Source organism: Dermacentor andersoni, chromosome 2 (genome assembly GCF_023375885.2).
Source record: "Dermacentor andersoni chromosome 2, qqDerAnde1_hic_scaffold, whole genome shotgun sequence".
NCBI lineage: Eukaryota > Metazoa > Arthropoda > Arachnida > Ixodida > Ixodidae > Dermacentor > Dermacentor andersoni.
The window spans coordinates 80,434,148-80,448,031 of record NC_092815.1 but is presented as its reverse complement, the minus strand read 5'-3'; the positions used below and the strand labels follow the sequence as shown (position 1 = coordinate 80,448,031).

Here is a 13,884-nt window from a genome sequence, read left to right as displayed (position 1 = left end):
CTGCGATTCTAAGTATGGATCATGAAAGAATCCCTTTTAAGCACTCAAAACAAGCACAGGGAAACCTTTGAATCGTTCCGCAAATTACCGTCATCATCGCATGAGTCGGTGCACTAATTCCGCTTAGCATTCTTCCACGTATGTGTGTGTTTTCGCTTTCTTGTGTCTTCCTCTGACCTGCAATGAAGTGTCCAAAGATCGTTCTCATTTTGTTAGTTGTTCTCCGAGGCCGCGGACAGCTGCCACCCTTGCTCTGCAGACTTGCTTTGCATATAGTTAGAACATGTATGCGCGTGTGTGCTTTCTCTCTTGGTCGCTACACTCAGTTTTGTGTGATGAATTTGACTGCGTGACATCGTAAATATGAATACGTGCGCCGCCGACTCACCACGTTAGCTTCATTGCCCTCCGAGTATTGATGAATCGCTTTATTATGCAACCGCTCTGTTTTCGAAGGCCTATATGCAAACCGTTCTGAGGGAATATCGTACAGCCAGTATCCTAAAATAGTCACGTGAATTTGATATGGTGTCCTTTCGGTTACGGAAGGGGCCATGTTTATGAATTGTTTTTCAATTGCGGTAATTAGAAAACAACGTTATTTTTTTCTTTCGTTCAATGCCTCACGTAAAAATTAAGGGACTCTCTTATGAAACGATTGCGCAGCAGTTAAAATCGACGAAAGCTTCACCTGTAGCCCGCTTTTAGGCATGGGTAGTTTCGCTTCATTACATGTGTCATTTGGAAATACTTCCTTGGCACGCATTTCAATTTCCCGTGAGTCTTTTAGAAGGTGATGAAGAAAGATTGTTTCGCGGCACTTCTAATCGCATTGGGGTAGTACAACTGATTCTTTTCGCACTCGAGGGGCAGCATTCTTGGTTCGCTTACACCAAATCGCCTTCTTCCTTCTCAGTTTTCTTTCCTTCTAACTCTCATTCCTTCCTTTTTTTTCTTTTTTCTTTTTTGCACGAGCGAGCCTGGCTTTTCCTGAGCATTGGTGTTTATGTGGCAATGCACGCTTTACAAAAAAAAAAAAAGTCGGCGGTAAGGAACTGGAGGACGCTTAAGTAGAGTGGAACGCATGATATCATTCAAAGATCCCTGACTGATTCTCACGCTTCCCTGCAACTGCAGCATATGCAACCGTAATATATTCCGGAATACGCTCGCGGCAAACGCTATGCATGAAGGCAAGTTTTCTCGTAGAAACGGGCCTCTCGCGTGAGCCGACACCGGAGGTAGTCCACCGCCGCGCCCAACCTCGAACGGCAGCTGGAAATGGGGGCTTGTGTTTGAGTTTCCGCGTAACAGATTTATGTTTTCACGTATATTCAAATTACAATCCGACGCTATCGTGTCTGTAGGTAGTGCGTAATTCGTACTTTACAAATTTTCTGACACATTTTACCTGGAGAAATTCAATTAGTTCAGTAACGTATCTGCGCTACACGGGGGGCCTGCGTGGATTGGTATGCGTGGTTTGGAAGGCATTTTCTCTCACGTACAACGCCGCCCACGCCAACGCCAGATTTTCTGCGACACGGGGCCCGTAACGCTGTGGTGTTAAAATTGGTTTCACGAAACGTTCGATAAAGATGGAGATCTGCCTATATGAAAAGTTCGTTCGATTTGGTACGGTGAACATTAAGGAACACATCGTGTCACTGTAGTATTTTAATCTCTAAGAAAATGAATTAACAGTGCCTTTCCGTAGTGATGGCGTCGCTGAGAGCTTACTCGCGATTCTCGCCGCGGCACAAAATATAAACACGCAATGGCTTGGTGCCTTGTACGTTTGGAAGTGTGTATCGTACATCGTCGTGCTCTCTTTGTGTATTTATGTTCATCTAGCGCTTAAAAGCGAATTAAATATTTCACTTACTTTTTTGCGACTAAAGGGGATTTCATGTTTCTTTTTCTCTAGAAATGATGTCTCTGAGCCTGTCAGCAAACTTTAAACGTCAATGAGGCAACAGGGTTCGGCGAAAATTACGAGTTTTTTATGTAAATAAGCGGCCACTGCGGCAAGCGTTTGTACCAAGCGCTTGATAAGCGCGACGAGCCAACTATCCCAAAGTTCGGCGATCTCAACGTGCGATTGCGGCAAGTCGTTTGTCTTCAGAGAAATATCCGCCGTGATCCTTTCACCAACACGGTGTCCCGCTCTCCATGCTTTCAAGTGGACTTAACGAGCGTAGAGAGCGTGAGACATTTCATAGGGTTTGTCTGGCTTTCTCCGCTTTAAGAGCTCATCTGCGTTCACACAAGCACACTCCTTCTCTTCCCTATCTGCCCTCTTTCCATCTCACGAGTAGCTACATTCTGATAGCACCGCGCGCTGCCGGAGAACTTGCTTGTGCGCAAGAACGTGTTTGACGTTAAAGAACCACGAATGAGGCCGCATGAACGACACCGTCTTACTCTCCTGGGAGCCGGCCGCGCTGCGACGATTTTCTGTGCACTAAAATCTAACTTGCGCAGGAAAAAAAGGCGTAGTTCCCGCAAAGTGCGCGAACGCATATCAGCGACCTTTCGCAGTTGCCTTAGCGATTGCCTCTAAAAACAACTCCTCGAGGAACCTCCGTCGTTTCCGAAACTTCCTGTCTTCTGTTTCTCTAACAACCGTTTTAGAAGGTAGAGAAATGGACCCTGCGTGGCCCACACAAAGCACGTGTTGTTCGAGCAATGATATTGAAGAACGTTGTGCCCCTCCTTTTATGCCTCATTTCTATTTCAAACTGATTGATTCCAATCAGTGTCAAATGGCTCAAGCACTTGATCGGACCATATTGGCCCTAGTATTTAACAGTCGTCGCGGCTGAGATGAGCATTACCTGGAGTAGAAAGATAAGGATTCGGCGTAGATTTTCTTGTTTTGTTCCCTTACTTATTGCTTTGATTTCTTTTTTTTCCTTGTTTCTTTCCTTTTTCGTGTTGCCGTCTGTTGCTTAATTCGATTTAGCCGGTGGCCCACTTTCCTGCTTTCTAAATAATGGTATGTTATAAACGACTGCGCTTTCTTTTTATCAGAATGGCATGAATATGTCGCTATTGCGCAACAGGTGTGACGAAAGAATGCAGAGAACGACGTGTTAAGTTCTGCGGAAATCCGCAAGGTGGAGTGAAGTAACTAATAAAGGGAAAACGAGACATCCACCAAAACGCAGCAAACGGCTACAAAGGAAACCCATACGGGTTCCTCGAAAGAAAAAGCCTCGCAGTTGAAGAAAAATTCATCCTGGTCCTGGACTCGAACCCGGGACTACCGCCTTTCCGGGAGGCCGCTCTACCATCTGAGCTAACCACGCGGATAGCAGATAGTAGGGCGAAGTCGAATTCATTGACAACTCGAAGAAAAGGCAAGAGGGACGTAATAGCTCTGCGGAAACACGAAAGGTGGAAAGAAGTAATTAATAAAGGGAAAATGAGACATCCACCCAAACGTAGCAAATTGCTACAAAGATGGCAGAGCGGCTGCCCCGGAAAGACGGTGGTCCCTGGTTCGAGTCGCGGACCAAGACGAATTTTTCTTCAACAGCTAGGCCTTTCCTTTCGAGGAACCCGTATGGGTTCATTTGTAGCAATTTGCTTCGTTGCGGTGGATATCTCATTTTCTCTTTATTGATGCTGAGAACCACTCAAAGGAATTTTCTATAAGCTACACCAAAAAAGAGCAATAGTTGGCTCCATGGAAATATAATGACGGCGATGATAATTACGGAAACAGAGACAACGGCAACGCAGATGACGTCACAATGACGGCGGCTAGCCGACGATAGCAGTAAAGTTATACAAACAGACAATGGTTACACGACAACGTTTCCCCAATGTTTAAGATGTCGCGAAACCGTGATCGAATTCTTTTCAATCGGACAAACAGAGCTTTCTTTTCGAGCGACAATTTGCACCAAGTAAACAATGTGGTGATAAATATGAACATCACCGGCGACAGACCTCATAAAGGCAATATTACTTATAAAAAAATCATATAGAGAAGTAAAACGCAGAAACAAAGCTCGAACACAACTCCTTTAGGGCATCTTCTGACGCAAAGTTGTGACGCTGAAGTAGTTTCTTCCCTCGGCGTTTCGACCACTTGCGCAACCATCCTCTTTAACAAGGATTGTCGCCGTGGCCAGGACGAAACTTAGGCGTCTACAAAGTCACACTTTCCTTCTTTCTTTCTCTCTTTTTTTTCTTTCTTTCTCCCTCTGCAACGCATTCAACGCTCGTACGTCGCGCGGTCAAACAACGCACTGCACCTTAGGGGACTCATAAAATTTAGCAAGCGGCCAGCATTTGCGAAACTGTGACGTCTAACTTAAGCTATCGCGACGTGCGGATGGCGGTGTGAAACAGAGCGAGTCATGCGTATTCTGAAAGCCGCACGAGCAGTGTCGTTATTCTTGCTTCTTCACGCAGAGCCATTGTCGAGTAGAGGCAGCGGCGCCTAACAAGGCATGACCCATCTTGGCTAAGAGACGTTGCGCGGTGCTGCCACTTGTAAACAAGGAAAAAGAAATAATGAAGTTAGGCGACGTTTTAAAACATCTTTCAGTTGATAACAAGGAGCGACGACATGGTTAAAATAGTGTGAAAAATTGGCTCCAGGATGTTTTACCGGTGCGCATGTTCAGTGGAGTCCATCCTTAAAATGAACAAATAAGTGTGAAGCGCGTGCGTAATTTGTACAGGCAATTTTTTCATTCTTTTAGCCTATTTATCATTGGCCTTCCGTTGTGAACTAGAAGTAGTTGCACAAGAATTTACAACAAGAAAAGCATGTGAACAATTGACACAAGCTTGCGTACATGGACACCGTTCTGCTTGGAATCAAAGGCCCTAGGCAAGAAACAACGTCTTGCTCAGAGGGCTTCTTTATTTAGAGTTCAACAAGCCAATCACAACTGAATCCCCATCATTCTCTTTCTTTCCTTCCTTCTTTCTTTCTTTCTTCTAATTTTATTTTTATTTTCTTTGTTACCCCCCACGCTTCCTAGCGGAGTGGTGGGGTAACAGATGATCTGTGCAGTGTCCCCGAAGTTTCTTGCAGGAGAATATGTAGCGGTGTCGCTTAATTTGCGTCGTCTGTGGCCGCGTTGATATGAGCTGTTGATTGAGAGGTGCTTATTAATTTTCCGGACATCTGCATGTATTTACTCAAAAGGTTAAAGAAGAAAACGTGGACGTATGTTTTCTAATTGTTCGAAGGAAACACCCAAATTCAAACTTCTCGTTTTGCATGGTTTCCTCCAAGCGTTTTATTTCAGTAAAGCCACCAGGTCCTGAAGGAAGAAAAAGAAACATTATCCCAATGAGGCTTTCGTGACGACGGCCCGTATAGAGGAGTATAACGACACAGTTGCGTGTTCCGCACTGCTTCACACTTGCCGAAAGCGCAGGGTGACTCCCTATGTAAAAACTGATCTACAGAAAGAAAAAGAAAAAAAAACGTATAGAAGCTGCGTTTTATAACTCCCGGAGGAACCCTCGGTCGTAAAAGACGGTGCACAGGGCTTCTTAGATAGTGAATAGCTACGCGCTGAAACACGAGAGTGTACGGCAAAGAACACACACAAAAAAAACAGGAAGCGTCAACGCAGGAAAGTGCACTTTTGCCTATCACGGAGACAAGCGATGTCATCTCGGTAAAAGCCTCGAACGGCACACCGTTCGGCCAACTTGTGCCAGTCTTCGCTAGTGCATGAGATGGAGAGTTGTAGCTAAGAAAACGAAAAGCCCCGTTTTCGATGTCACCGGAGCACCGCTTCTGGTCAGCGATAGCCTCGTTTCTTCTTCTCTTTCTTTTTTTTTTCCGCCCACGAGTTTCGAACTCGAACTCCTCGAACATGGCACATTGCATTCGAAAATACTTCGTGTGCCAACTGGATGGGAACATGCACTCGAGTACGGCCCCGTTCAGGGGCTCCATGCTTTTCGTTTGATGTTGAAGATAAATAATAAGGGGGGAGGGTTGGAGGCTGCCATTGCGCTGGAAATTTCGGCACGTAGCCATTTTGCTTTTTCTAAATAATCATCAATAAGAGTACAGATATCTAACGTTGAGCTTCCTGTTGGGATCAGTGGCATATCCAGAATTTATCTTCCGGAAGCTAAGCTCTCGCCATGCAGAAAGTGGGGGAGATGGAAATGGTTCAGGGTGACTTGCACACGTGCATGTACTCCGATAATAATGAGGTTATGATACCGGAGAAGAAAAAAAAACAAGCTTCATACACGGGGTCGATTACATTTTATGGCTGTAGAGAAAAGACAGTAGGGCAGTTCAGACTGCGTCTACCTCCCTCCGCGTCAGGCTTCCATTACTGGTAACCTGCCAAAGTAAACCACGCCGAACGGAAGCCGCGCAATTCAAGGTTGGCTTGCAAATAAGTCTGAGAGCGCGTGATGGTCTTCTTAAACTTGAGTGCGAGTTCATGGTGTGCGCATCGCGTCCTCATTGACTCGCTTTTTACCAACACTAGGATGTCATGCCCGACGCATTGCTCACCTCTGTAGTAATACGGACCATAAAAAATATTGCCACTTAGCGTCAATCGACATAGAAGTAAGGGAATCAAGAGACAGGGTCAGTCCACAGTTATTATCATGATCATGACGGCGCAGCGTTAACTGACACTGATTGTTCCGAACTACTGAACGAAACTTTTTCATCGGTATTCACGCGCGAATGTTTTGAACCGTTAGCCACCATGACTCGCACTGATTCGTTTATGCCGGAAATAATAATTACCGATTCTGGAATTTATTCTCTCCTCACTAATCTTAAGATTTCATCTTCCGCTGATAATACTGGCTTAAATAAAACAATTCTAAAAAATATTGCCCCAAGCATTTTTCCAGTACTGTCCGCCTTATTTTCACAATCACTATCAACAGGCGTTATCCCTCACGAATGGAAGGTGGCTAAGGTAGTGCCATTTTTCAAGTCTGGGGATCGTTCTTCACCGCTTAACTACCGACCGATTTCTTTAACAAGTAACATTTGTAAATTAATCGAACATATCATACATTCCCAGGTCATTAACTACCTTGAAGAACATAACCTCATATTTAAGCAACAGCACGGTTTTCGCAGAGGCTATTCATGTGACACTCAGCTCGCTGGTTTTATTCACGACATACATTCATCAATAGACACCGGAATTCAAGTAGATGCCGTATTCCTAGATTATTCAAAAGCATTCGACCGTGTCCCTCATCGTCGACTTATTCACAAACTTACACAGCTTAACATTGACTCTACTGTTGTAACATGGATAAAAGACTTTCTTTCTAACAGGATGCAATTTACATCTGTTAACAATCGCAACTCATCGCTAGTCCCCGTAACATCTGGTGTACCACAGGGAAGTGTGCTTGGGCCCCTACTTTTTCTAATTTATATTAATGATCTACCAGAAGGCATCAAATCCAATATCAGACTATTTGCTGATGATTGCGTCATATATCGTAATATTCACTCTAACTATGATCACGACATTCTTCAATCTGACCTAAACGCAATAAACGCATGGTGTTCAACTTGGCTAATGCCTCTAAATCTTACTAAAACTAAATTCATGTCTTTTACTAATCACGCGCCCCGAACATCAACATCTTACATCTTAAACAACAGCCTTGTTGAACAAGTTTCCAACTACAAATATCTTGGCGTACACTTAACCCCTAACTTGACGTGGAATAATCACATTAACCATATCCTCGCTTCTGCTAACCGTTCGCTTGGTTTCCTTAAACATAACCTCAAACAAGCTCCCGTACACTTACGCAAATTGGCATACACAACACTAATACGCCCTAAAATAGAGTACGCGTCAGCCATATGGGATCCCCATCAAGCATACCTAATAACTGACTTAGAAGCCCTGCAGAACCGTGCTGTACGCTTCATCTTTTCAGATTATTCACGAGAAACAAGTATAACAGCATTAAAAAATCGCGCCGGACTTGAAGCCTTGTCACTTCGCCGTAATATATCTCGTTTAACACTATTCCATAAGCTCTACTATCACGTATCCCTTCATAACGAGTTCATGCGTAAACCCTCAGTCATTTTTCCACGTCGGGATCATTCTTGCAAAGTTAAATGCATAATGTGTCATTCCCTCGCATTTGGTCAGTCATTCATACCTCTCACCTCGAAAGAATGGAATAATCTGCCATCGCACATTGTCACTGAAACAAATGCCTTAAAATTTACAGATGCTCTACGCAGTACCATGAATACCTAATATATCACGTCCGACTCTCTGATTTGTAAACATTTTTTTTTCTTTTTTCTTTTTTTTTTGTTAATGCGCCGTTAACCAAGCTTCCACGACAGTGTCACATTTTGTACAAACAATTTAGAGTTGCTGTACTGATAACTATCATTATTTTTTTGAGTTTGTACGTTGATGCACTGTAATTAATTTTTTCCCTGTTTTGTTTTTCCATTGTATTTACATTACGCACTGTTCACCTCCCCTATGTAACATTTACCCTATGTAATACCCTCCCTAGAGGGCCTTTAGGGTTATTGTGAAATAAATAAATAAATAAATTATAGTCCGTAGTGCAGTATGGACCCACTAGCTCAACAAACCAGTACTACTGTCGCCTCTGTAGCTTTCGTTAAAGCCATCATTTCTCTCTGCGCCGTCCTCGTGCTTGATACGAGTGGGATTTTTATGAACTAGGATTTTAAAGTTGCTTGCGTGGCCAGAGCACTTCATCACTGGATGGCACTCAGTGCTAAATGTGAAAACCCCAATTCGGTGTTAAGTTAAGCTGTTTGGATGACAATTATCAAGAGCAGAATTATACGCTCATATCACTGCAGTCCATATCGCAGGGCGTACACTCCCTTATGCAGGTGTTAGACTTGCCGGCATGTTCGGTGTGCAATGCTCCTGAAGACTTGCAGCACGCTTTATGCAACTGCAGTCGGTATTCATCAGACAGACAATCTCTGAAGGCTGCGTTGCATTTGTAGCATGACTCATGCATAAAACTGCTGGGCATTCTTGCTCCGCGGCGAAACATTGCAGGATCACTGTGTGCAAAGGAAGTGCTTCTAATATTTGTGAGAGCTACCGGCCTTGATCAGACGTCATGTTCAGTTTCAATGTGTGCATTCCTACAAGTGTATGTGCCGTTTGTGGGTTTATCTGGTCAATGCGGTATCTGGTCACCCAATACCTGGGGTAGCATACCAGGCCATTATATATTCTCTTTAAACTTTATATGAAACAGGAATGTCTTTACCTTGAGTAGCGGCATGACTCATGCTGACCGAAATTCTGGTTCATATATATATTTTGTCAGGTCTAAAGCTCATATTAATCGGAGAATGATTGAGATGAGCAACTTATGGTAACTGCAGTGCTGGAGGTCATGTTGCAGATGCTATAACCTCAATTCCGCTGCTGCGCCTACTTATATACTTTATAGCATGCCCCACTCACATGAAACTTGAGGTAGCCCAAATATGGTGTCATTGTTTTGAGAAGAACCTTTGACTTTTGTCGAAAAGAAGAGGAAAAGTCCTCTTGTGAATGTTTTGACAGTATAGTGAGTCTCCTTCATTGTTCTAGTCGGGTTCCCTGAATGAAGATCTGTTAAGCAGACAGTATTGTACTTGCTTTGCCTTCTGTGCCACCTGTCAAGTTACAGAGTGTCTCCACGAACTAACGAATTGTTTTCTTTCTTCTTTTTGTCTCAAAACAGGAGCTGAAGGGACGAGGCCACTGTTGTGTCAAGGGTTCTACCGTGGCAGTGAGAAAAGAAGGGAAGATCTTGAGCGTGAGCGCAACATAGGAGAATGAACACTTCAAGAAACCACGGCCCGTTTCATCGTCTGAAGGTTCTCACATAGCGCGGCGTGCTGCTGAAGTGCGGGCTTTTTCTTCCCGCTTATGCCTCACCATGAACACGTGACGGTCAGCGTAAAGCAGCTCTGCCTGCCATTGGAAGCACTTCACGACCCTCTTTGTTCGTTTCCATCCGCTGCGGCGCTCGTGCGATCGTTACACACCTTAAATAACCGACGCACCTTCTCCATCCACTGAACAAGTCGCCTTCTCTCTGGACACTCTACGAATCGGCGTGAAATTCGGTAACAGCTGTTTCATTTGTAAGAATCTGACCTTGCAGGCCTTATCCGTCCCGTTGCCTTTCTCCACGACCACAAGCATCATCAGCATATTTTCACGTTCATATCACCCTTCGCGCTCTTTTCCTTCCAAACTAAACGTAAGCTCGACACTTATGCAAGATATTCACACTACCCGAAACGACCACGTCACCTGACGCTTGTTTAGAAGCCCACCGCACTGCCCCTACAACGTACGTTCGTTTATTCGTCAAGATGTCGTGCAAGTGCCACGGAGACTCTCACCTCGACCAGTGAGTAAAGGCAAGATTCTTCACGGACGCGCCTGCTTTGTCGGCTCACCCAGCGGACAGGCTTCGATGCCCGCGAACAGTTTGCCCCTCAGTACGCTTAATGTACACTTCCCTTCGTCCAAGCCGCCAGCGCTAGTATTTCACCAGGTTGAACCAGGCTCTATGTTCCTCTTCATTCAAGCCTTCGAACAGTAGATTTCAAGTCCAAGTGACCTACTTACACCCAAAATGCCTTCGAGACTCACTCAATGGAGACCACAAAAAGCGATGAGCCAGGCTTTACCTTCGCATCCTATCTGATCAGAAGAGGACATCGGTCAAGACATCCATCTGCTCACGCCTTCAGTCTTCTTTTGTGTTGTTATCAGAACCTGTTTACGTTGTTCTGGGGAAGCCTTCTGAAAGTGTGACACTCAGTGCAGAACAGCTTGACGAGGGGCTTGCGGGCTACGGCCCCGTGAACATGACCTGAAGGAAACGGGGATACACTCGCGTTCCAACCCAGCCAGCCCTCCCTTGGTGGTGCGCGCTCGGCCGACACGTGACCTGGCGGAGCCATGCCTGCGCGAAAGGGCTTGCTCGCACCCCAGAACACTTTCCTGGACACCATCGCGACCAGGTTTGATGGAACTCGTGAGTACTGACGCTTTATTTCTCTTTCCCTCTCCTTCTTACGCTGCATGCCTTCTAATTTCGGTAATGGGCCGCTCTTGTCAATTTCAATTTAGTGGTTGTTTCATAAACGCTCACCACACGTCGCATAGTGACTCGAGCAACAACGTAAGGCAGAAAGGCAAGGCAGGCTCACGTGCTTTTTACATAGTCGGATAGGTTGCATCCTCCTGAAATACGTTCATGCGTGTCAAGTCCACAAAAGGAGCTTCGCGCGGACCTTCATAAAGACTGCTGTTGGTTCCAGTGGAATGGCCGTCCTCAGTGAGTTGCGATGACTAACACCACCAGTGACAGACAGCACAATGGCTGTTTGCTGTTGCTGGTACTCGTGCACGGAGTAGCTTGAAAAGCAAAAAGCATGAGGCCAGGATATTTCGTAATACAAGATTAAGACGGCATGTTCACAGAAGAGGAAACAAGGTGACTCTCCGTAAAGCATGCCTTCCTGCTTAAACAACTTCGCGCGCTAACACGACGGAGCTTGCTTCACTATAATTGATGTCTCATACGTTTTCACACGGTACATGTTAGGCTCTACCGAGACGGGCTCACTCGAAGCTCCACCTACATGTCCGTATCGACAAACACTGCAAATAACATCGCTGCTTCCTGCGTTTTTCTAGACCCCAGATTTTCTCTTCTTTTTTTTTTTTTTTGCGTGGTATACTAACACAAGACCATGCAAACTGGTTCAGATTCTGGCGTTAGTGTGCTGCTAAATGGCAGATACCCAGCCTAGTCGTGCGCACGCAAAAAAGTTCATCGCGCCTCATGTTCGAGAAAAGTAAACTCGTCTTCACTCGTGGCTAAACAAAACAGAAAGGAACGCACCGAAGGACGATGCGCCCAGACAACTGGCTTCCATCAACCACTCCTCCAGCTCCCTCCCACATACTCGCGCCGCACTCAGTTGTCCTCTCTTGCGCAGCCATGGGAGAGCGTGTTAGCAGACATCGCGTTTCAGCGACGGCGCGACATGAAACGGGAAAACGAGCCCACGCGACAAGCGGGCCACGACCCGAGACCAAGGATACGCGAAATCCTGCAGCGGGAAAGCTCTTCTTCATCCGAGTGCAGCTCTCGGCGCAGCGGCGGCGGCGGCGGCTTCTGCTGCTTACGTCTGTAGTCGGCACAAGGCCGTGTGCCAAATCCCCGAGGGAACACCCCTTTATCCGTGTAGAGCCTAAGTCGGCGCGTCTCGAGCCCAATGGTGGGCCACAAGGCGCGCGGTTAAGAAAAAACAGACAAACAAAAGTTTGTGCAATCGACGATCAGTGTCACTGTAAGAAAATAGCAGAACACTTCTAGATATATGTTCGCTTTATTAAAGTAATGATGCGCTTCATGGCTCATGTTTGTTGTAGCGGATAAATTTAGGTAGAGCTTATTGTGGTATAGCGCCATTCCGTAGAGAACAGGGCTCTTAGCCAGTACATCTGAGGCGGCAGTGTAAGTGGCTACACATATAAGTCATATTCTGAAGAAACTGGCGCTTCAGCGCTTCGAGCTTATTATAAGCCATGTACCAAAACAGCCTAAGTGACTTAACTTTCCAAGTTAATGAACAAGCGCAAGATAGCAGACATAAGGAAGTATAATAGGGATAAAGTTGAGCATGCTCTCAGGAACCTAGGAAGCTTAAAAGCAGTGAAGGAGAAACTAGGAATAGGCAAGAATCAGATGTATGCGTTAAGAGACAAAGCCGGCAATATCATTACTAATATGGATAAGATAGTTCGAGTGGCTGAGGAGTTCTATAAAGATTTGTACAGTACCAGAGGTACCCACGATAAAGGAAGAGGGAATAGTCTAGAGAAATTTGACATATCCCACAAGTAACGCCGGAAGAAGTAATGAAAGCCTTGGGAGCTATGCAAAGGGGGAAAGCAGCTGGGGAAGATCAGGTAACAGCACATTTGTTGAAGGATGGTGGGCAGATTGTTCTAGAAAAACATGGCCACCCTGTATACGCAATGCCTCATGACCTCGAGCGTACCCGACTCTTGGCAGAACACCAACATGATCTTAATCCAACAGAAAGGCGATGCCAAAGAGTTGAAAAATTATAGACTGATCAGCTTACTGTCCGTTGCCTACAAAGTATTTACTAAGGTAATCGCAAATAGACTCAGGAACACCTTAGTCTTCTGTCAACCAAAGGACCAGGCAGGATTTCGTAAAGGCTACTCAACAATAGACCATATTCACACTATCAATCAGGTGATAGACAAATGTGCGGAATATAACCAACCCTTATATATAGCTTTCATTGATCATGAAAAAGCGTTTGATTCAGTCGAAACATCAGCAGTCATGGAGGCATTACGGAATCAGGGTGTAGACGAGCCGGATGTAAAAATACTGAAAGATATATATAGCGGCTCCACAGCCAACGTAGTCCTCCATAAAGAAAGCAACAAAATCCCAATAAAGAAATGCGTCAGGCAGGGAGATGCCATCTCTCCAATGCTATTCACAGCGTGTTTACAGGAGGTATTCAGAGACCTAGATTGGGAAAAACTGGGGATAAAGGTTCATGGAGAATACCTTAGTAACTTGCGATTCGCTGATATTGCCTTGCTTAGTAACTCAGGTGACCAATTACAATGCATGCTCACTGACCTGGACCGGCAAAGCAGAAGGGTGGGTCTAAGAATTAATCTGCAGAAAACTAAAGTAATATTTAACAGTCTCAGAAGAGAACAGCAGTTTACGATAGGTAGCAAGCACTGGAAGTGATAAGGGAATACATCTAGTTAGGGCAGGTAATGACCACATATCCGTATCATGAGACTG

At 45.1% G+C, this 13,884-nt stretch overlaps 1 protein-coding gene across 2 annotated transcripts in view; it reads left to right on the top strand.

Annotated features, from left to right (window-relative positions):
* The window catches only part of Elk (Eag-like K[+] channel), a 376,639-nt gene that overhangs the window by 279,303 nt on the left and 83,452 nt on the right, over positions 1-13,884 (top strand). For both annotated transcript variants that reach the window (XM_055076908.2, XM_055076909.1), the window contains one exon: positions 9,736-11,046. In XM_055076908.2, coding sequence (XP_054932883.1) covers positions 10,971-11,046 — 76 coding nt within the window. In that variant the 5' untranslated portion in view covers positions 9,736-10,970. The remainder of the gene's footprint in view (positions 1-9,735; positions 11,047-13,884) is intronic.